The following is a 24,755-nucleotide window of genomic DNA, read 5'->3' as shown; positions in this document are numbered from 1 at the left end:
CGTATCTTTGCAAAAAGGGGTCACATCATCACCTCAGACTTCTCAGTAGTAATTAAAAATGTCTCAAAGAGCACACCGCAGTAAATCTGCCCGGTGGCCTCTTTGTCATCTCTTCATACTGTTCACTTCCTGTTCCCTTTGTGCAGCAGACATCCCTGACTTATCAGGTTCCTGAAAAAAAATTAGGCTCTGCTGCTGCTGGTAACCTGATACTTAATTAGTTTATTAGATTAGCCATGAAACTCAAACTGAAACACTGTTTTTCTAATATTTGCCTGCAGCATGTGTTCTATTTAAATTCAATTTCTGCTTTGTTGGGGGTTTCTCAACTCGTGTCACAGGTTGTGCGCTTTCCAGATGATCTTATCCATCACGGGGTGCAAACCCAGCTGGAGGATAAACATGAGGTCCATTATGAGGGGGGAAGCCTTCATGATGGATGTTGTCCCTTCTTGCATCTGAAAAGCTGCTGAACAGGCGCAGGCTCGTGTCTGACTGACGTGGCGTCTCTTTCAGCTGTGAGCGAACCGGCTGGCCTCTTTGCAACAAGTGAGCGAACAGACGTGAGCTGAGGTGGCTGATGTGAAATCCATCAACATCCAGGACAGCGTGGTCTCGAGGAAAATCACTCAGGTTTACCGTGGGATGGCAGTGGGTAGATATTTCTTTAACAGTGACAGAATGCTGAAATCTTTTTAGAGGTCAGGTGAGGAGGCATGGTCAGAATCTCCATGAAGGTCAGTTATAATCCTCTCTTTACATACCTGTATTAACCCCATTATATGTCTCCTTTTTGACATGAGTTATGTGATCTGAACCGCACATAAGTCAAGCTTGTGGGAATATGAAGCATGTGTTCCGATTTGTTCTCATGCACACAGCTCATATGTTGTTGACATGGTGTGTCTGCCTTGAATGAGTCAGAAAAGCGTATGACAGGTCAGCCAGAGGGGCTGTGAGATGAGACAGCTGTTGCTGCTGCTGGGGCTCTCCTGCTCTTCATTCTTTTATCTGCAGGGCTGCCTGCACAGTTTGGGCGAAGCTTTAAGTTCATCGCTCCTCTCGCAGGTCTGTCTTTTTGTATGCCTCGCTGTTTAGACTGTGCGCTTGACATTTAATCAGTCTTTTTAAATAAACTGTGTTTTAGAAAACGTACGTCTCTGTGGAAAAACAGATGATATTCAGCTGATACGTATGTGTAACATTTGGCTTTCAGCTCTCCACTTTATCCACATCCTTTCCACCAAGCAGCCAAATGCATTTCAGAAACAAACACGTGCACTCGAGTAAATAATCAGGAGATACTTCAACAAGTGTAACTGACCTTCTGCCAGAAGTTGATGTAGAAAACTTCTCTGGAGAAGTTAAAGTAGATGTTGGTGTCGTAGGCATCATCCCCAGTGTTCGAGATGGTCAGGTTCAAAGAGACATTCTTCACTCCTCCGAGGGCCAAATGGGGTTTGCTATGCAACCTGATGGAAACAGAACGTAAACAATTACAAATGTAGGATGTCACAGAGGGAGCAGTAAGCAAACATTCATGTTAACAACAAATCTACAATTGTTTTATTTTGAAATTTAATCTTTAAAATGTATGTTAACAAAGATGAGTGGCCTTGAAATGCTTGTTTTTGGAGTAAAACAAAGACTTCATGTAAAAGATGATGATTGCACACCATGACATGCTGTCACTAAGTGTACAAGAGAGCAAAAGACACAATAAAAAGAAAGGGAACTCCCTAAGTATGGAAAAACATATGGATATCCTCCAAGCATGCGTCATGGTTCCACTCGCCACACCCACATGGCCTATGATGTCTGCTTGCTTCCTCAGTGGTGAAGAAAGGGCCGAGACAGAGAATGAATCTAAACTGTGGAGGAAGTTGAAGGTTTTTACCCGGAGAGCAGCAGTTTCCCATGAAGCCTCAGGTCTGCAGCACAGTCTTCTGACAGGCAGTTCTTCTCGAACCAAGTCTGCAGAGGAAACAGTAAAGTACAAAGTTCATATGACCTCATGCTGTCCATGCACTGAACACACTGACTCCACATTCAGACTAGGGGGCAGTGTTGTGCTGTTATTGGAGCTATCCAGAAGATTTTTCTGCAGGGAAGCTAAAATCTTTACTCTATCTGATCTCTCTTTTAATCAGTCAAGAGGGTGGTCTTTGGTTTTAGGGCTAAATCATGAAAGGAAACTTAAGTCAAGCGGTAAAGTTCGACGTTATGTTGATGAGCTTCAGATAAATGGATTCTGTAGGTGCTGATAGATGTAAATCCCTACGTTTTTCAAGAAGTGCAGACAGTGGGGAAACATGTGGGGCAGGTTAGAGGTGGTTGCAAAGAAAATAAATGAATCAGTCTTTTTGGATTCCATTCAAGAAAAGCTAACACAGACAATAATAAGCTGGTAACCCACACCAAATCATTATAACCTCAATTTGAGCTATTTCCTTCATTCCTTTTGTGGTCCAAGGGAAGACCCGACTTTGTTCTTTATAATCAATTGAAAAGATCCAGAATAAGTTAAAAATAAATTTTTTTGTGAGAGCGATTATTTGTTGCAGGATGCAGTTACTAAAACATCTCTATATAAAAGTGCAGGATGTCTTGGCATCTGAATAATTTATAAGTATGAATTAATAACAACATTCATAGGGGTTTGAATGAAAAAAGCTACAAATTCTCTTTGATGCTCATTTTCTTGCTCTGAACCACAAATTTATATACTTAATTTTGTGGCTAGAATGTTTTTACTCTCAGTGATTGCAGCTTTTATCAACCACTTAATATCAAAGTCCAATTACAGGAAATAAAAAGGCCATTTTTTGTAATTATATTATAGGAATAATTCATCTTTTAAATGAACATCTGCATATCAACTACTTACCCCTTGTTACATTGAATTTGTGAGGAAACATTTCTTTTCCACTCATGCCTCCACAATGTACAAAGAATCCAAAATAGGAAATTCTTGATGAATTGGAGTAAAAGGGGTCCGCATTTAACAAAAGTAAAACTATATCAAAACATCCACTTAAAAACTCTCACACATCTTAAGCAGTATAATCCAAGTCTCATTTATCCAGTTGTTTGCTTCAGACAACCCTTTATGATGGGAAATGCACTGAAGCGAAACTTATCAAAGCTTTTCAAAGCCAGACTCTATTGATAAAAACAGTAATTTTACCTCTCTGAACACTGGAGCTGCTGCTTTACTGCTGCCTTGATCAGTAGTTTTTGTTATTGTGTGACCTTAAGAGCTGAGCTAACGTGGCATCCACAGCAGTACTTGGGTTTAAATGTAGCAACGTCATCATCCAGAAACCAATAGCAGATTATGTTAGAAGCCATTTTTAGAAGAGCATGGGAAAACAGAATTTTGACATTTGGCATACTTCAATCAAAATTTGAATTTTTGGATTTGAATACACAAGGCTCACTTTTAAAAAGTAGAGCCCCGCCAATATTGGATGTATGTGACTGTTGAATGAGAACTAACCGCTTAAAATACCAATTCACAAATTCATCGTAGCATGGTATGAGTCATTTATATATAAATGGCTATGTGGGGGGTGAAGTATTCCTTTAAGACCGTCTTTTTACTTTCATCACACTCAATCAGACACAGAGAAACCCTGAAACCTTTGACACCTTAACTTAAGAAAGTTTCTACCTACTCCATATCATTCATCACAATGTTTTACCTCATTCCTCACTGCGATCTTGTTTCCTTTCCTCCATCGTAGCACCGGAGAAAGTGCGGGCAGGTCTCGCTCCTGGTGTCCCATCAGCACATGCTTCCCCAGGCTGTACGCCACCTCGAACGTGATGGGCGTGAACACCTCCTTCACATCTTTCTGCAGAGAGCACAAAACAAAAAGGCTATTGCAAAGAATTTATCCCAACATAGAAACAAAACAAAATTTAAACATCAAAGAAACAGGCCTAAGTGTCATGTAACAGCCTGGGTCATTATGCTAATTTAACATCTTTCTCCAATTGACGCCTGGTGCAAAGACTGATTATACTGCAGATTACTGGAAGATCACACAGTCTGGATATGAGGTTATCAGTGAGCCAAAGATCCACAGGGTTCAATGCAGATGTGAGTTTACTGATAAACCTCAAACTAATGTGAATTGGTCTAAATGGACAGGTGACACACTTTTACTGAACCTCATAAAAGCAGGGCCATCACTAAGTTTTCAGCAAAGGAAACACATGGATGATTTTTTGGAACCTGCTGGCACTGCCTCTGAGAGATATCTTTGCGTTTCTGGCGGCTCCATCTAAGACCACAAAAGAAGTGTTTGATTTGGCAGCAGCTTTGGAAACAATACAGACAGAATGAAAACAGAGGGCTAAATGTGATCAAATCCCAAATCTTCATTAGATGACAGCGCTGAAAGAGGTACATGGGAAAAGCATATACTGATGTTGCTTTTAAATCTCTTCTGTCCATTTCAGTTACACTCAGCTCTTTGAATGCAGCTTGGTGGATCTGGCTTTGGTCCTAGTGTCTCAAAGCCACGGCAAAAACACTCACAAGCTCCAGGCAGCCTGTGTCCCTTTACCCAACTGATGTCTACCAACATGGAGCCAAACCCACAGTGTAAACACAAAAGGTTTCCGGTGGTCACTTAGGCCACTCGTTCTTTTGCACTTTCTCCCTTTTGTCCATTATCACAGCATTTTCCAGTGCTCACCCACCCACCCATCCTCTGCTCTTTTCTCAGGCAGGCATAAAGCCAGTCTGGACTTTGAACACATCACCGGTGGAGAACCCACCCAGCTCATCAACAGTGAGAGAGTTATAGCAGGAAAGAGCAGTGCAGGACATGAATAGACAAAAACAGAAGATTTGGGGCTCTTTTGGGAAATGGTACTGCACACAGATAAAGATGTGGACTAACACAATCTGTTTTTAGAGATTTTTTTGTTGTTATTTTGTTGGCTCTACCACAAATTGTTAAAAATATAGTTTTAAATCAAGACCCATTTTCATTATCTACTAACCTCAGGGTTTTTCTTGGCTCAAAAAGAGCAGGAGGTGGTACCATCCTGTTAATATCTACACACATGTATGTGTACCCCGGCTCAGCTGGTTCAAGCCAACGCTTTTTTTTTTTTACAAGCTGTATTTAAGGAGTTCTAACGATTATATGTATTTGAAGTGATTTGGGTAAAGTGAAGTTATTGAATATTCTTGTATCTCTTTTTGGTACTTTGTATACAGCCCTTGCGTACTCATCTCTCAGGTGTTTGTACCTAGAGAGCAACGTAATTTGTCAAGCTTGGAGGACGCCTCGTTTTGATGTAAATTAGGCTGTAGCTCATTGTCTTCTCTACTATGGTTGTATTTTAACAATGTTTTGCCTACAAGTTTTTGATTGATGAGGTTTGAATTTGTGAATGTCTTTCCAACTTTACCAAACGCCATAGAATTGTGTTTACAAACACAAACTACCACTTGCAATGGTGTTTTTCAGTGCCAGTTGGTGATATAAAACTATATTAAACATTGAATGGCAGGGAAAAGGACACTAATAATGACCTCATCGGCTGTCTTTGGCATTTATAGGGATGGTACTTGCTTTGCAACAGTCCATCTTTTGGCAGCACTTTTCCTAGTGCACTGTATAGAGTGCCATCACAGTGTTGTTGATTACAATACAATGCCACCACATCGGCACTGATTACCATACAATGCCACAAAATCTACACTAGTTATGACACAATGCCCCCACATCAGCACTCATCATGATGAAATGGAACCAAATTAGCATTTATTACAATACAATGCCACTACATTGTCGCTGACTGGCATAACGCTGCAATTGCAGTTAGAATTGATAATAATCAACAAAGTGATTATGAGAAAAGTTTTACATAAAAACCGTCAGAATTTTGTCAAGAGCTGGAGGCAGCATGAAATGTGATGGAGGCGGCCACCTTGTTATTCTCTATGCAGGAAAAAAACAGAATCTGCTTTTTCTTTCGATAATTCATAGAGTTTCCCAGAGCCCAAGCTTCAACCTACTTGTTTTGTCTGACCAACAGTCCGAAACCCAAAGGCTTCCAATTCAACATCACATAAGACAAACAAAACAGCAAATTTTTGGACAATAATGTTCTGTAAATCAACCATGCAATTATTCAACTAAATGTTTTGGCTCTAATGGAAAATGACAAAATTTAGTGCTCATTAGCACAGTAGAACTGGTCCATAGTAAGACTGAGAACTGCAGACACAAGAGATTGACCTCACATCCATCACTGGTCTGCAGTTCATGCCTCATTAGACATATAGAGACGGTGTTGTTCTAGTAGTATGTCGTCTCAGCTGGGAGGAAACATGACACAGTGTTGTAGTCAGTGCCGGACAAGCGCTGGTATACTATGCTGTCGGTCCCAATAGCCATTAAAGCAGAATGCTTGAAATGGCCCCTGTCCACTGGCCTCTGAGTGAACTGACCCCCTGGGAGCTGACTGCCCCAAACTCCCAGCGCTTATCTCACATTTTCACAAGCCTCTGGAGAACTGGGGGACATTATGACCTGAATGAAATGTGATGTTTTTGAACAATCTCATGCTTAAAGAGTGACTTTTATGTACAAGCAAATAGGTATAATCTTTCCATTTAACTAGTGTGCTCTAGAGGGACTTCTGTGTCTTTTTCAACAGAGCGTCTATTCTTGTGCACATACAGGATCACTTTCTTCTTAAAAAACACAGACTGCTAACGAACTGGAGAGCTCCCAAGACTCACAGCAAGCTCACATTAGAAGTGCCGGAGGCTGTTCAGTAACACTTGGCCTAAGCTTTTATTATCCTTCGATCAATGCTGCCAATTGCCCCACCCAAGTCCACGCCCCTGGTTCAGTCACCTACTCCCTCCTGATCCTGCTTTTAATTCCCATATTCATGGAACAGAGGAGTTCCTGAGGTCCAGCTGAGAGGGACACTGCCTGCTACCTATAACTCTATGGAAAGAAACGCAACAACTGTTCCTTACATGCTGGTGAACCTTGTGTCAGGCCATTCTCCACTCAAAGGCCTCCACTGTGTTAATCCTCATTCACATATAGAGGACTCAGGGTGGGTCTCTGATCTCAGGTCAGATATACAGAGCCATTCTGGGATTTAATATGTTATCTAAAGACCGTTACAATAAAAGTGTACAAAAGTAACAGCTTCTGCCTGTTCTGAAGTGGCATAAAATGACATTTGAAAGAATAAATAAAACATTCTTCATCTTAAAAATAAGAGGTTTAACTTATAAACAGTACAAGACACCCTTGCTTGATTTGGCTTAATAAAGTCAAGTATTTTGCTGCTACAGCTTCAGTTGGTTGGGTATGACCAGGAGTTTATGGTGGCTAGGGTAAACTAATGTTAGCTTACTTTAGACATTACTGAGTCTGTCTGCCGACTTTATGACTCTTTTCTACTTGTGCTCGGTCACACTATGTTTCAGCATTTCACAGATAAACATTTCAGTGCTTTTATCCACACAAAATGATTATGGAAACGAGACTTAAACACACCAAAATATTTATATATTTACAGTTTTTCAATTAATTGTGCAGCCCTAATTTGTGTTGTGCTGTTTATTGCCAAATTTGCATATTTCTTTAAAGGAGCTCTATACAGCATGCAGGGAATTAATATAGCAGCATACAACAATTCGCTATGTAAAAATATACTGGAGAAATGGTGTCCTGAGCAGAGAACAAAGCTCATCTGTTGATGCTGAGGAAAGCCGGTACAGCCGCGTGTGCATCCATCCATTCGGGATCCATTCATGTGTATCCTGCTGGCTAGCTAATCGCTCTGCACTGTGCACAGAAGGTGCTTACTGCTGATAACGGTGGCAGAGCGGTGTTGTCACAAAACACCCAACCTCTGGTCCTTCCCCCAGGTTAACACTGTTAGCCATTTTGCAGTTTTTACCACTGTTTGTGCTGTTAAGACTGTTCTGCTCGCTTACAGTTTAGCCACTGCAGACAATCCAGCTCAAACTCTGAACCAATGATATGCTCTGAATGTCTTATACAACTCCTTTAATAATTGTGATGGTTGTTAAATATTGACTGAGATCATTAAGATTAATAGATCACCCATTTAATCTGATTATTAGGTAGTGTTAGTCTGAGGGCAAAACATCATACATCAGGTTAGGGTGTACAGATTATCTCTATCTGTTTTTCAATACTACCACTGAGTGTTAAAATCTTAGACAACCTGGCTTTAAACAAGATGAAGTGTAAAACAGTGTCCTTAGAGATGGAAATACTGCCAATGCAAAAGGTAAATTTCCTGCATGGTCACTTAAAAATAGTCTGAACCCTCTCATCATCCCATGGACAAAATTACTTATTAATGGTTCCAGTCGTACTGCAGAGATGCCAGCAAACTCAGCAGGAAGCAACAGTTTTCCAGCAGCTTCCCACCACATTTTGGAAACTGTAAATCCTCGACTACAGTACAAAAAAATCTTCATGTTACAGCAGTTGCAATCTTTTTATGACACACTTGATACAAAGTCTTCCTCCCTGTATGCATATTCATACAGATAACTCAGGATGGAGCACAACTTGCCACTGTGTTTTGAAAGAAAACAACTGGGATTCAAACCCTCACCTATAACACCCTCCTCTCTGCGGAGCAAGGTTTCTGCCTATACTATCTCAGTGTTTATGTTCACACTCAGGACCCATTTATTTAGTATGGCGGAGCATAACTCCCACCTTACCATACATCCTTTCCACTTCACTTCCCTCTCTGCTGCCTGTACTTTTCTTTCCCATACTTCCATACTTCATGCTTGCATGTTTTTAGAAGCATAAACACAGCTACTGTATGCATCAATCTGACTTTGTTGAACATATTTTATGGATTTCACTCTGAACTCTAGCTGAGGCTATACTGTTGCAAGCTCTGATTCTCACATGTTAATCTGATCAACAAGATGGCAAGCTGCCCCTTCTCAAAGCAGCTCCACCACGGTGGGTGCGGAGAGGATGATGTCAGCCTGAGAAAGGCTCTGATCCTCAGTTTAAACGCCTCATGCTTGGCTGAAATGCGAAAGAGCTCCTCTCTCAGCCAAACCATTCCCTCAAAAGCATATAGCTTAAGCTCGGTCATGGGAAGTCTTTATTAACTCGTGAGTTAGATGCACACACAGCACTCCTTTTTAGGACAATGGATGTTTGGATGACTCGCAGGTTGAGGCCAATTCATTCAAGGGCTGAACGCCAGTGAATCTTAGTTTAAATGGAAAAAGCTTTTTAGTTTAGTGATGAATGAATTCAGCATGTCAAAGGTTGAGGTTATGTGTGTGCACTAAAGCACAGGGAGATGACTTGAAATTGAAAGTATTTACAGTAATGTCTGCAGCATATGGCCGACATGCACTTAGGAAGCTTATCTCAGCGTGTCCTTGAAAAAAAAGTTGAGAAGTGAGACAATTACTGAAGGTTTTAGCGTGTTACTCTCTGCCAGATCGACTATAGGTCAAACTACGGCAGCTGCTCGGCTCAGAATAGGTTAGCAGATGTTGAAAGGCCTAGAATGACAAATTGTGTAGGAGGAGGAAAGAGTGTCGTCCAATTGTTTTAGCTTGAAACCCTTTCAGAGCTTTTGCGTATGGACAGCTTCATTCTGTCTGTGAAAATGATCCTTGTACTCCTAAATCTTTCTAGTCAAGCGTCACAGCAGAAAGACCAGTGTATACTTGCTTTGACAACATAGCATCTTAAAATTGTCAAAACGGCAATCTCTATTCTTGAAACAGAAGAGACCCCACATCTTTTAACAAGTCCCATAGCTCATACGCATATTTTACCAAATTATTTTTGGTTTGACTTGATTTATCTGCAATAAACTTCACTTTAATAACCCCTTTATATCCTGCTAAAATCCCCCAACGAGCAGCTCCTCACTTCACACTGCTGTTGTGTGACAAGATACATAAATATATGTTTTTTAAATTCAATATCTTCCTTCAAGGACACTATCAAGGACTTCTTAGTGAGAGAGAATGCAGCGTGCCTCCAAACCTGGTGGTTTTTTACTGTTATGTTCTATGTGCGTTTCCTGTTGCCGTTTTCTTTAACTGTGCTTTTATTGTTCACTTCCTGTACCCAGCAGTTTGCTCTCATTGACTTGTCATTTCAAATAAAGTGTTTTTCTGCCTCTTGTAATTTTTACTTAAATACTTATTCTTCTATTACTATTTCTTTTTGTCATGTTTCTGTCTTTTTTTTTTTAGTACTAATAGAATTTTTTGGACATTTGGGGGCAGCAGAATAAGCTGTAAACTCAACACTGACACATTATCACCTAATAAAGGTTATATTGCAAATTTATTAGCAAATAGTTTCTTATTTACACATCCAGCATACATTAGCATTCATTTGGCGTCTTGTTTCTGGCCATCTGGTAAATGTAAGTCCACGTCTCATTCTCCTATTAGCCTCTACTTTGGTCTCCTGAGGGAAATATCTGGCTGTTTACCTACTAAATGCTCCTGTCTGCTGTTTGGAGCTGGACTTGTGGCAGTTTATCAGCTTTTTCACTGAAAACAGCTGCCTGCTTCTGCAGATAATGGCACTGATGAGACCAGTGAGAGTCAACCAAAACAGTTAAGTCACAGGCTGTATACATGTTAGCAAACAGTTGCTTATTTACATGTCCATCAGTTATGGACATCCTCTCTTTCTTAGCTCTGCTTTTGGTCTTAATTAATTTTTTGAGGGAAGTTTTTAGGCTTTTTAGCAGCTAAATTCTTCACAATGTTCACCAGAAAGTCCCAAACTGCATCTGTCTGCTGTTTGGTATCGAGCAGGTACTGTCCTTTGAAAACAGCTGGCTGCTGTGGCCAAAAAACAACACTATAGAGTGGTGAGAGTGAATAGAAACAGTGATAACTTTTTATATAGCACCTTTCAAAACAAAATCACAAAGTACTTTATAATAAAAACAATAATATATCTAAAAAAACAGGGCAAAAAAAGGATAAAAAACTAAAAAATAATTGCTATGAGATTAAAAAGGCCAAAAAATAAAAGTGAGAATTAAACCTTTGAAACCTGGATCGACATTTGTTTTCCTGTGCTGCTTTCAGCCTTTTGAAAGCGACTTGACCCTTTGAAACCTGAGCAAATTGGTTTTCTTTCTTTCCATGACACGAGGAAAAAAGGTCATTATCAACTAGGCAAGAGATGTCACACAAATCGCAAGAAATAAAAAAAAAATGTCACGAGAAAATTATCTAAAAAATAGTTTTAAAGAGGGGAGGATTATAAAAAAACTTGGGAAAAATTTCCCACAAACAATCTTTATAATTATAATAATTTTTATATTTAAAATCATGTTAGAGCAAAAAAAAAAAAAAGATATATATAAAATAAATACTTTATCAAAATTTTAAGCAATTTTTGTGTTAATTTTGTTTTTGAATTTTTATTTTTTTATTTTTTATATTTTTTTGTTTGCCAGAAAGTTTTGTTTGCCAGAAAGTTTGCCAACTTTTGGGTCATGTCTTGTTAAGTTGCTCATTGCCTTCTCCCCATGTTTTTGAAAGAAATTTAAAACTAATTGCTCAGGTTTTAAAGGGTTAAGAAGAGAGTTAAAAGAGGTTACTGAGTTTGTTTCCTCAGGCAGGGAGTTCCACAGGTGAGAGGCCAGGTAGCGAAGGCTCGGTCACCTTTAGTGACAAGTGTAACCTTAGCCTTTCTGTTGAATTACATTAACTACATATAGAAGTTTACCTGCTAGCTTAAACTTATTGTGTAGCACGTTAACAAATTCCTGTGTTATTAAATTTGTGCAGGGTCTCAAGACACATAAATGTTGACTGACTGAGGATTTGTTATTTACGTCTTTTGTCGGTATCCTGGTCAACGCCTAAACACAATGCTAGACACTACTGGTTACACAAGTTAATATTTTGGAACCATTAAGGTGCAGCAAAATGAGGTGAGGTCACCTTAAAGCTCTGTAAAGCTGAAGGGAGAGGCAGATTCAGAAGATAACTCTGTAGGTTCATCACTACAAGCAACCTCTTGTTACAATGTTACTATAGAAAAAATATTGATTATAAGTGTTTAAAGTGAGATGTCTTGTCTGAAACAATTACATGAATCAGTCAAAATGACCTTGTTGTTAATGACCCTTCTGGTTAAAGAAAGTTACAAGTCAACAAAACAAAACGCACTTGGATTTTAATACATTTAGTCCGTCCAAAACCAAATTACTCTGAGTAATCTGAAAAATCCAGACTGCCAGTCATACCAAATGTATGCAGTATGCCTTTGAAAACTGTTCACATTCAACATGAGCCATGTTTACTCCAACCATTGGAAAATATTTCAGCCTGTCTGATGTTAGGAGCAGTGATTCTCAGATATCCATCCAGCTTCAGGCTGATAAATCAGGCCTCAACTCCACAACCTGTCGAACATCAAAACACACTGTGCCCAGAAACAAATCGAACTGACGAAGCGTTTCAAAACGGCAGAGCTCAAAATTCATCGTACATTGTGTCTATGACAGAAGAAAACATGTTTTTCTTACTGAGAGCTTCTCCGGGAAGTCCTTATTAAGCTAATTTAGTTGGAAATGAAAACAAATGTGTGAATTTATATGGTTGTACACTCATGGTAATTAGGAGTAAATGGTCCATTCAGTAAACAGTGAAAACCACTTCTGGCTGACATTTAACTAGTCACTTTGTCACTCAAAAATGGTGAAAAAAAGAGTGTACTTTTACATCCTATACCCGCACCACCCCCAAAAATGTGGACACAAAACAGAAAATGAGTAACTGATCAGCTGTACAGTTAAAAAAAGAACACTGAATCCTGAGCACTATTTGGGCTGCAGTTTCAGTGAAAACATAAATCAACCAAATCCTAACCTTTAGCAAGACTGAGTACCGCTAGATAGGACGACGTGTTGTAATGTCTCCCATGAGCAAACACGAATTTCCTCCCAGCTAAATCGGAGGAGCACCCTCACTTAACTGACAGGAAACGTATACCATCTGTACTGTCATTCAATGAGGCTGCATCACGAATAAACATGTTGTTTTGAACGTAGCAACACGCAGGAACATCCATTAACAGAAGCACATACTACAGAGCAGGCTATGAAAACTTTTGTCCCACACATCAACTTTTCCTCTGAAACACACAAACAAAAATACACATCTCTTTGCTTCAAACTTTTAGTAAAATGACTCCCCTCAATAAAGATCCCAAGGGTGCAGATAAAGAGATATACATCTCTTACGCCTCGGATAATCCCACTATATTGAATTTATTGCTTTTTAAAACAAGGCTCACGTAAACACAAATTACAGGAAACTTTTATGGTCTTGCATGCATCATGAAGAAGGCATTCAACATTTGACCCTTGGACAGTTAAAACCCACAGCTGGGATTTATAAAGGAGGAGAGAAAGGTGCCTCACTTCCCCCAGTGGAAATTGGCAGATGGAAGAGGTTTAGTGCTCAAACATACCAAATTCATCAGCGTGTTATTTTTACTGCATTCCATCAACAACAACTTGATCTAATGCCAGTGCTAACTATAGCTGAATTAGAGTAATATCTGGATCTGAAATCAAGCCAGCCGCCTATAAATGCACAGATGTGTTCTTTCACATCTCTGTCCCATCCCACACTGTGCTGCTCTCAACACATTATTCGTTTCTGTGCTATTTCAGTATTGTTACTACTTCTAATTCTATAGCTTTACAAGGCTTTACACTCTTGAAATGACCCTTAAGTTGAGCTCTGGAAATTCAACAACAGCAGCAGAAGGGAAATTAGTCTACCAGGTTCTGTATTACAGCCTCCAAATTCCCCGAATTCTCGACCTCGGGGGCTCACATCTTCATAATCATCATTACTATCTAACTTTAACCCCTCGCTGATATCTATTGTACCTGACTGACAGGTATGGAGTCACCGCAAGGACAAATGAGAGGGTCTCCTGAGAAGCAAAACAGACTTCAGTGCAAAGAAAAAAGAAGAATCCAGATGAGATCCTTTTAAGGAAGCAGCTTTGGGTCTTGAGAGCTGGGAATCAAATGGAAACAAGGTGGCTATATTCACTACTTGAGTCGGTGTCATGTTTTAGGAAATAATGGAAATACTACTACTGTTATTAATAATAATGAAAAGAAGGATAACAATAACAATTTAGGGCTCTCCCAAATACCAATTTTTGGGCATTGAAGTTTAAGTGAGAAACATCCCAGATCAATAAGAACTTAATGGGAGTGGAGGTGGGGTCTGAGAGAGATTGATCAGCCAATGCATCTAAGATAACATAACATTAGCCACATCGTTGGCAGGCAAAATTAGCTATAACAGCTAGAAAAAAATACTTTGCAAAACAGCTGAGCTTTTACTTGCAGTTTTTTGGTGAATTGCACAGCTCGTTTTCTTTGGCGTATCTGGCACTTCACTTCTGGGGCTCACCTTCACAAATTTTGAAACTATTCCAGACACTTTCATAAAAGAGTCACTAACTTTGTCCTTGCCTCATAAAAATTAATCAATGTAGTTGCACAATGAACAATGTTGGGCTTATATTTCTTGATTTATGGGATTTAGGGGATAATGCATATAACTGATTTTAATGCCAATTATCACGGTAACGATCTAAGCTTCAAAGCATTTGGGTCAGCCTTAAAAGAATGCTTCCAGCCATTTGAGATAATATCCATGTACAAATCACTTCCTTATTCACTCAATAAAAAGACAGAGGGTAAATATAGTGTATTAAGTCCTGTGGTAAATGGAGTGACCTTAGACACAAACAGTGTTTTATTGGGTTTTTCTCATAAACTCATCAGAGTAAAAGCACCATAGCTCTGTTTCTGAACTGTGGAGAAAAAAACAACCATCCAAAGACATCCTCTTGCTGAGAGATTAACTCCCTGCAACATCCTGTTAAACCGTCTTCATGCATAAACAGGAAGTCCATTATGTGATGTAACTTATTTTTTAAGCACATTTTCTCAAAGAATGAAGATTCTTTAAGATTTTTGATCAGCAACTGTGATGTTGCTATGTTGTTTTTGATGGTGTTATGATTGAAACAATACTGCGATGCAACTGCACGCTTTGTTGAAAGTTGCTACTTCAAGCTGAGGAGAAACAACCCTCTGATGAATGAGATACCAGCAGCAGGGAGGAGCGGCTCAAAATATGTCGTATTTAAAATAGTGTTCAGCGTGTCAGTTTGTTTGAGTCAGTTCCATCCTGGTGATAGAGGAAGTCTCCAGATGCTTCCTGCAGCTGATTTTGTAACTGCGCACAAAATCTGGGGCACTTTTACTTCAGAGTCCATTGTTTTAAGACAAAGCCCTGATAAAACTGTGGCACGCCAACTCAAATTTGTCAAAATCCACCTGATGAGGGGCAGGTTACAATCTCCGCCGGACATAAACAACATGTCTTGCGTATATTATTGTTGCACTTCCTTTGTGACGGATCCGTTTGCACAGGAAGCAGAATTTGATGTTGACGCCACCACACTAAGAATACACACTAATATTAACAAATGGGTCAAGTAGTGGGAAATGATAACAGGGTCACCGCCAGGTTGTTAAGGAAGTGAAATGATGATACTAAGTGATAAAGTAATCACAGGCTTTTGTCTTATCCTGCTGTGGAGAAGCAGAGGCCCCATCGTACTCATGACGTTCTGATGCACACATACATGTTTCCTCTGCAGTGGAAGTGGGAAACATGGCAAGAGAAAGTCTCTCATTGTGGTCAGACTTGGCCACCCATTACGTTGCCTTTGCGGTGGCATCGTGTGGCAGTAAAGCGGCCAAAAGACTGCGGAAAACATTTGCCCAGCATGCCTAACTGCCAAAATCAACAAATCATCAAATCAGCCCAACCTTTGGTCAGTCTTGATATGAGTAACAACGATGGATTTACTATGGCAACAACACCGAGCAGCTCTAATGAGCAGCCATACCAAAAATAATACCTCACTTAAATCTACGATGCACATGCATGAGAGGAACTCCGTGAGAATTTTGACTTGTTTTACTCTAACAAAAGTCTGTTGGCTGTGCACTCCCAAAACAAGCCTGGAGAAGAACTGTTTAATGTTCACTCTGGCACGACCATGTAGGGAAATCCTGACCAAAATATTACCCTGAGCTAAAATTAACCTGAATAGCTCTTCTTTAGTATCCAGTAAATGGTATTAACACTAATACTCACAGACAAAGCGTTCAGCTGAACTTACTCATATGACAGTGTCTATGACATTTTCCAATAGATTTATTATCGCAGCACACTGCTCGTATATTTTACCTTTTTTTTCATTATACTCTTTATAAATAGACCCGCTGCCGTGTGTAACAGAAGACAGCTGGATCTGATTACCGTCCTGCTATACTTTCATTGTATCAGCTCTCTTGGCCTGAGGTAAATGAAACTGGGGGAACGGCATCAAGGGAATTGCACATTTCTGTTGAACTGTAAAGAGGCAAACAAAGCAGGCAGTGTGGCAGCGGCCCCAATCTGGGTTTCCATGTGCCAGATAGTGCTGAAGGACTTTGTCTTAGTGGAGATTCTTTGAGACGCAGCGACAGGAACTCCTGCCTTGCTTTACTCTCCAGGGTTTCCTGTTTGTCTGTGGAGAGCAGACGAAGGATATTAAACAGTTAGCATAAAGTTTTTTTTTTACACATTTTTTCGGCTTCTTTGGAGGAACAGATGAGTGGAATTCACTGCAGTTCAAATACTGTCAAATAAGATGTTAATGACAGGAAGTCTAGAACACTCACTGTCTGTCAAATATTTTTGTGGGACCCAAATTCATGTCTTGAAAACAACATTTCCTGTCCAACCCTATATCCACTAAGACAAGGCAACTAGTAAAAATACCTTTTTACCAAAGTCTTATATTGTAAGATTTTTTTCTATTGATTAATTATTATCCATAGGGATGCTCAATACTGGATATTGTGCCAATATCCAATATATAACAACTCATTTGGCTGATAACCAATTATGATATCAGTATATTCACTTTTTTCCCCAGCAATTTTAGTGATCATTAAGTCTCTTGTGTAATGGAATTAACATTATATTATGCGTTCTCTTATTGTGATGGCCGACCAGCAGATGGAAACATAAAATACAATGCTTTTCAGTGTTCGTAATATCACATTATTTAGCAAAATAAGAAAAATACTTCAACTTAGGATTGAAAATAAATGTAAATGTTCACTTTGTCAATAATTTAGAGAGAAAAAAATTTGGTTTATGATATTGGCAGAAATCAGCATGTTGACTGATTCCGATTTTAAAACCAGTATCTGCCGGTACTATTGACATGCCAATATTATTGTGCATCCCAAATTATCAATGCATAAAAAAAGTTTAAAAAATTGTAAAAAGCCCCTTATATTTTCCCAAAGCCCAAGTCAACACATTCAAATCACTTCTTTTAAATGACCAAGACTAAAGACTAAAAACACATAAAAGTCCACAACTGAGGAGCTGCAACTGGTACATTTTCAGCATTTTTGCTTAAACAAGCACAAATTCACAATAGCACACACCCATGCATCCACAAATTTCCCCTTGTTGCTGGTTGCCATGAACAGTTAATCAACTGTCATTTGGCTCATGACTAATCTTTCCACAAAATCTTGTGCAAGTCTGAGTGCAACTGGAGGTTCTGGGCCTTTTTGTAAAGGGTCATTACCATTGCATCCCTTCCCTTTTAGTCAAAAGGCATGAACACAAACACACATCTTCACACGCACACACACCACACACACACACACACACACACACACACACACACACACACACACAAACAAACACTTGACCTCCATGCCAAATATCGGCCTACTAGACAAGGCAACTAGTAAAAATACCTTTTTACCAAAGTCTTATATTGTAAGATTTTTTTCTATTGATTAATTATTATCCATAGGGATGCTCAATACTGGATATTGTGCCAATATCCAATATATAACAACTCATTTGGCTGATAACCAATTATGATATCAGTATATTCACTTTTTTCCCCAGCAATTTTAGTGATCATTAAGTCTCTTGTGTAATGGAATTAACATTATATTATGCGTTCTCTTATTGTGATGGCCGACCAGCAGATGGAAACATAAAATACAATGCTTTTCAGTGTTCGTAATATCACATTATTTAGCAAAATAAGAAAAATACTTCAACTTAGGATTGAAAATAAATGTAAATGTTCACTTTGTCAATAATTTAGAGAGAAAAAAATTTGGTTTATGATATTGGCAGAAATCACATGTTGACTGATTCCGATTTTAAAACCAGTATCTGCCGGTACTATTGACATGCCAATATTATTGTGCATCCCAAATTATCAATGCATAAAAAAAGTTTAAAAAATTGTAAAAAGCCCCTTATATTTTCCCAAAGCCCAAGTCAACACATTCAAATCACTTCTTTTAAATGACCAAGACTAAAGACTAAAAACACATAAAAGTCCACAACTGAGGAGCTGCAACTGGTACATTTTCAGCATTTTTGCTTAAACAAGCACAAATTCACAATAGCACACACCCATGCATCCACAAATTTCCCCTTGTTGCTGGTTGCCATGAACAGTTAATCAACTGTCATTTGGCTCATGACTAATCTTTCCACAAAATCTTGTGCAAGTCTGAGTGCAACTGGAGGTTCTGGGCCTTTTTGTAAAGGGTCATTACCATTGCATCCCTTCCCTTTTAGTCAAAAGGCTGAACACAAACACACATCTTCACACACACACACACACACACACACACACACACACACACACACACACACACACAAACAAACACTTGACCTCCATGCCAAATATCGGCCTACTAGGCTAAATTTGTGGCCAGCAATGGGTGGGGATAGGTTTGTGCACTGACCAACCTAAAGAGCGAGCTATTGAGCATTTAAATGCAGCTGAAAATAACCATTAATCAGAATCACTGCTGATGAACCACTTATGTATGAATCGACAAATCGTTTCAACTCTACCATCTCCAATTCTGACCTAATCATTTGCTAGAGCCTACTTTAGATGTTGGTCATTTGTGGAAACAGGCAGCTTGTTATAGTGTAATTACTTTCAAGTGGACCTTGAATGAACCTGATATGATGCACCAGAACACAAAACTCCGATAACATGGATTTATTCTCTAACCTGTAAAGCTTCAGGTTATCTTTGTTTGTCTTTCTGGATTTGTTTTCTTACAAAATAAAGCATTTAAGAGAGACATGAATGAGGTGCAGTGTAATGCTAACGAGCAGACACAGAGGCAGGTTTAAACATTAGCTCCTTTCAATTGAATTTGCGAAGGTAATGATGCAGAGAACCTGGTTCCCTCTGTAGCTTCACAGCCCATAATCATTGTATTGTGTTGCTCAAATCCAACATGTCTCTAGTTTTCCATTCAGTCATAAGAGACCGGTGATGGCCTCAGCGCATTAAGCTTTGACAGATAATGTTCATCCTTTAGATGCCTCACTAACAGCGGCAGTCATCAGAATGAAGTTTGGTGGACCTTTAAATACCCCAGTGGTGCCAAGCAAATGTTAGTGGGACATGAGATATAGGGCGCAGTGGAATATAGGGCAGAGGAGAGAGGGGGGAAAGTGAGCAGGATACTTTACAAGCTAAATTAAACGGACAACTGTTACAGGCAGGGCTTTAAAAACCTATTTTAGCTCCTCCTTGGAGACGGCAATGCATCTACACATTACCACTCATGACCACAAATGGGGATGGCTCTTGGCATGATTTCAAGGCTCACGTGCACTGCACTGTGATGGAACTGCAGGAGTAAAAACATGTATATGATGATGGATAAGCTGCCAAAGATGTAAACATGCCATGAGATGTATATCACAGAAGAAGTGTAGGACATCTAACAAAGGAATAGTTAAACGTGTTTAGTAAGACGAGCATAAATCAAAGTCAAGTGAGCAGTAAAAACCAGCCTCCAACCAAACAATACTTGACCCAATGAATGATGAGTTTATAGTGAAACTTATGTTACAGCGCAATGTTGACATTCCACGTGTTGCACTCAGGGCTGATAAAATTCTTACAATACAGATATTGTGATACAAGACTTTTTTGTATCATAACATTATAATTGTTGTCTTTTCCTGATTTTAAAGGCTGCATTGCAGTAAATTGATGATGTAGTTTTCTGAACTAACCAGACAGTTCTAACTTTTTTATTATTAACATTTACACACTTAATCATTATATCCACATTGCTGATGATAATTTATCAAAAATCTCATTGTGTAAATATTTTGTGAAAGAACCAATAGTCAACGAAACACTACCATCGTAATATGGATATAGAGGTATTTGGAAAAAAATATCAATATTTGATTTTCTCAATTTTCCCTATTTGCACAAAATGCAGATCTGAATACTTTTGTCATTTCATTTTTGTTTGTTTATAATACCAGTCGGCCAATCTACCACTTTGGTTCAGACAAAATATACCCACAAATGTTTGATGGATTGCCATGACATTTAGGAGAGACATTCATGTAAACATCAGGAGGAATGGTAAAAACTCTTTAAAATTTTGACCTGATGAAGGCACAGGATGTAAAGTCAATTAGTTCAATACTTGAATTTATGCCCAAATACCTACAAAACTAACTGCATTCCCATCAACCTCAACTCTACTTGAAATTTTAACATATGCTTAGATGTTAAACTAAGATTACACCAAGCCCCCAGGGACAGCACTGGACTTTGAAGCCAATCTCACATAGTGGCCAAAAGTGGAATTACACTATTCGTGTCCGTAATGTGATTCCATGGAGTTAATAAAGACTTTTCCCCATAGACTTCCATTGCAAAAGTCAGTGGACAAATTTTTCTGAGTATCAAAACCCCCTCAAATCAATCAGGATTTGATCTGTTCAGTCCAATAACATCTGAAAGTCTAGCAGAGCTGCAAGATTCAATCATTTATCCTTATTCAAGTTAGTGGACCATTAAACCAGAAGTTAGCCGCATGGCTGGCGGAAGTTAGCTGCGTGGTGGCACTTGGCCGTTAAGTTTCTAGTGTGTAAGTTCTGTGGGCCACATAATGCAGACAATCAGGGTAATTTCATACCCCCGAAAAAGAGCTTTTTTGGCTTCATGTGCCACTGAGCAACTTTCATTGGAATGAATGGGGCCTGTCTCCAAAGCTGTATTAAGGTCTCTTTTTACATCCAGGGTGGTGGTTAGGAAAGTTAGCATGCTGTTGTTAGCATTTACAGCCTCACAGCTTCGCCAGTGTTGCTTCAGATTCAAAATGTCTGAAAGATTGTCCTGATGACTCTTAAACTTGCTGTTCCTCTATCTACTGAGTGTGATCCTTATCGCACCCACCCTACATAAGATAAGATGTATATACAGACATTAATAAGTAAGGGCAAGTCAGTTACCTGTCTCAGAAATATTTGCCCCAGTTTTCTGTCCTTGACACTGCTATAATTGCTGAGACGTCCAGCTGAACATGAATAATACTCAAAACCTACAAACTGAGACACACACCACAGGAGGGTAACATAAAATATTTCTTAATGAAATGCATCAAACTGAAGAATTCCTGCCTTAAGTCAGGGGCTCTGCTATTGAATGAGTCATTGCCATCTCACGCATACAGCACCTCTGGTCATCTGAACTCTCATCATTCATCAGTCATCACTGTGAGGACTGTTTTTCCTTCCTAAATCTGAGGTACAACTCAAGTAAAATGCCTGTGTGGGGTTTACTTAGCTAAAAATAACCAAACAAAGACCATCTGGTGGGCTGGTATGCTGTTCATCAATGCCAAAGAAAACATGTTTAAAATGATCAACATGAAAGACTTGCATAATTTCAGGAGGAATTACTCTTGAAAAAAAGGTTTGAACTATTAGCTCCTATACTCTGTGCTCTCTGAACAACTCCAGCTATGCCCTTGTGTTCTCAACACTACATGATTTACTGAGTGGCCCATCCAGCTTTTTACTTGATTTCAGATGGTGAAAATTGAACTTGTCTGTTCCAGTCCTGTTGCTGTATGTACAGTACATTATGCAGAACAAATACAACTTTAACGGCACCTTATTAAGTTTTGCTGTTAACTGAGGTCCTCGAAAAGTTTTTATACAATTTATAAAGTCAACAAACGGGGTTGACAGATGGTCAGCGTAGTTAAAAACGTGAGAGTGGCTCAGAATAGCTCATGGCCTGCTTCCACCGGCCCTCATGCATCAGGGCTTGAGCAATCAACCCTGACGTGAGGGTTTTCCATCAGCAGCGCCAGCATGCAGCTCTAGTTGACATAACAGCAGCCCAGCCCCCTGCTGTGACGCCAGCCTCATTCCCGTGTTTTCACTGTATGTTTTAGCTGAGTGAAGGGTGGGGCGGGGGTGCACGATCCCCCCACCTCACCCTTGGGGATGCAGTTGGGCAACCAGCTGCTTTCCATTACCATACCTCTTCTGGGGAATGGGAGGACTGGCTCATGTGGGCAGACACATGAGGATGATAAATGATGCAATTGGTCAAGCAGACTAGACCCATCTCAGAGTGGAGCCACATCACCTCTGATTATAGTGATTCTTTAGCTCTTCTCTCAAGTTAAGGAGAAACACATACGTCATGGCAGATGGTTAGGCTATCATACTATGTTGTTATCTTTTTCCCCTTTACTTTTCATACAAATCTAAGGTAATTTCACCTGTAAACACTTTGGTGAGGTTGTAATTTGGGCACCACACCTTTTACTGTCCTGGCTTTTAAGCTGTCTGTAACTTTGGGAATCTCACCACTGCTTTGTGCTGCTGAGCAGGTGGAATTTGTGGCCACATGTAGAGAAAAATAATAATCCACACAGCTCAAGTGGCAACCATGCTGCACTTCACACCTCACTCAAGCCAATCCAAACACTCTCAACAGATGGATGATGTAGTGTCATCTGCGTCATCTCTAAGTTGAAACATTCACTGTGTATTAGAGGAATAGTTTGACAATTTGGGAAACACACTTTCCAATTCCCTTTTTTTAGCTGAGAAATATATGAGAAGGTCAATGGCATTCTCATATTTGGCCCTTTAATGAGCTGGAGCCCGGAAGAAGCCCACAAGAAAAGCACTGTTCCTACAATAGTGGCTTGCAGTGTACATATAAAGGCAACATGAAGAAGGGAAGGGGGGCCAAGTGTAGGATACCTTAAAACCGTACAAAAATTGAAAAGTAAAAATGACAAGTTGCATAGTTTTTAGTAAGTTGCTGCTTCAGGCAAAGAAACATTGGGCACATAACACCTTGTAAAACCAAAATTCCCCCCAAACAGAGTGATTCCTTTAACAACATCAAAGAGTTATTTCATCCGGCAACACTAGTACCTTAAGCTGCAAAACACGACTCTCTCCTGAAGTGACATCTGGCCTGATGGATGGCACTTAAGGTATAAGTGTGTTTATCTCACAGCCGGAGAGATGCCACAGATATGTGGCAGCTACGAGCTACAACTGAGTGATAATTCACTCGCCCACCCACAAACCCAAAAGATGTTTGCTTCAAGTGTTGAAATGTTCGATTTACTTTGGGCAGAAACACTATTTTACATGACTTACTCTGTTGTTTATGTTCTGTGTGTTGAAACTTCGATGGAGGGAGGTGAAAATTACATTTGAAATGTTAGATTCCTCCCTTCAGGTTTACTGAGGAACCTGTATAAACACGTGCCAAACTTCACCGAATAAACCTTGATAACTGTGATAATGTGATGAATAAAAGGAGCCCATTGCTGCTATGTGATGTACACTCATTACAGCCTGAATGGCTGAGGGAAGAGAGGCAGGCGTGTTAATGACAGCCCCCCTCAGTCAGCAGCTCAGCCTCCCACGGTGAAAGCGCCTGGAGAGCACAGTTAAGAATGCCAGTGAAATTTACAGGCCTGCTGTGGGCCTCCACAATCGAGGAGGTGAAACATGGATGGTGCCCTCAGGACGAGGACCCGCTCTGAGGCTGTGAGGCTAAACCACAGAGGAAGACAATAGATGATCTATGCAATGACAAAGGAGACTCTGTTTCCTGTTTCTGTCAGTTCCTGCAGACGCGCACACTTGAGCAGCATGGTTTCACGAACCATCAAGCGTTACCTTTAACCTAACACAGCTGGGTGACACAAAGAGCTTCCAGCAGATGCCTGCTGATCCGTAGCCTTCAGCTGCAGCAGTCACTGCTCTATGGGATATGTGATGGCCTTTAATATATCTTGACATTTTAATTTTCCTCTTGTTTTGATCTGTCTAAACATTTTAGCTGGACTTTGATGCTCTAACCAAAAGCCACATAAACAGATAAAAAGAAAAACAAACCACATAAGCAAATAACTCATATCACACATCAGCATGGGGGAGGGGGGGGGTGCTCAAGGTTATGTGAAAGCAGTGGAGAGATCAGCTGAGGACATGAGCCACACACGGACGACCCAACACAAACAGCAAGCACTGAGACGGGAAAATCCAACCTTACCTTAACATAGGCGGTGTAGCGCTGGCACGCCTCCCTGTTGATGTCCAAGCTGACCTGCTGGCTCATCTGGCTGATCTGAGATCCGCTTTGAGTGAAGTAGACCCGGGAAGGCTGGCTCTTCTGACGTATATCCACATCAGCCGTCAAGTTATACAGCAACTCTGAACAGAGACAGAAAAAAAATAACAT

The 24,755-nt window shown here is 39.8% G+C and overlaps 1 protein-coding gene across 1 annotated transcript in view; it reads right to left on the bottom strand.

The window, feature by feature from the left end:
• itga9 (integrin, alpha 9) overlaps positions 1 to 24,755 on the bottom strand; it is a 63,953-nt gene that overhangs the window by 16,008 nt on the left and 23,190 nt on the right. Inside the window, exons 15-18 of the mRNA XM_042502004.1 lie at positions 24,567 to 24,727; positions 3,705 to 3,857; positions 1,898 to 1,974; positions 1,325 to 1,472 (exon numbers count right to left, since the gene is read on the bottom strand). Of these exons, the coding sequence (XP_042357938.1) occupies positions 1,325 to 1,472; positions 1,898 to 1,974; positions 3,705 to 3,857; positions 24,567 to 24,727 (539 nt within the window). The remainder of the gene's footprint in view (positions 1 to 1,324; positions 1,473 to 1,897; positions 1,975 to 3,704; positions 3,858 to 24,566; positions 24,728 to 24,755) is intronic.

This window comes from Plectropomus leopardus, chromosome 15, assembly GCF_008729295.1.
Source record: "Plectropomus leopardus isolate mb chromosome 15, YSFRI_Pleo_2.0, whole genome shotgun sequence".
Lineage (NCBI taxonomy): Eukaryota > Metazoa > Chordata > Actinopteri > Perciformes > Serranidae > Plectropomus > Plectropomus leopardus.
The sequence above is the reverse complement of the archived record's forward strand: the minus strand, read 5'-3'. Positions and strand labels throughout refer to the sequence as shown.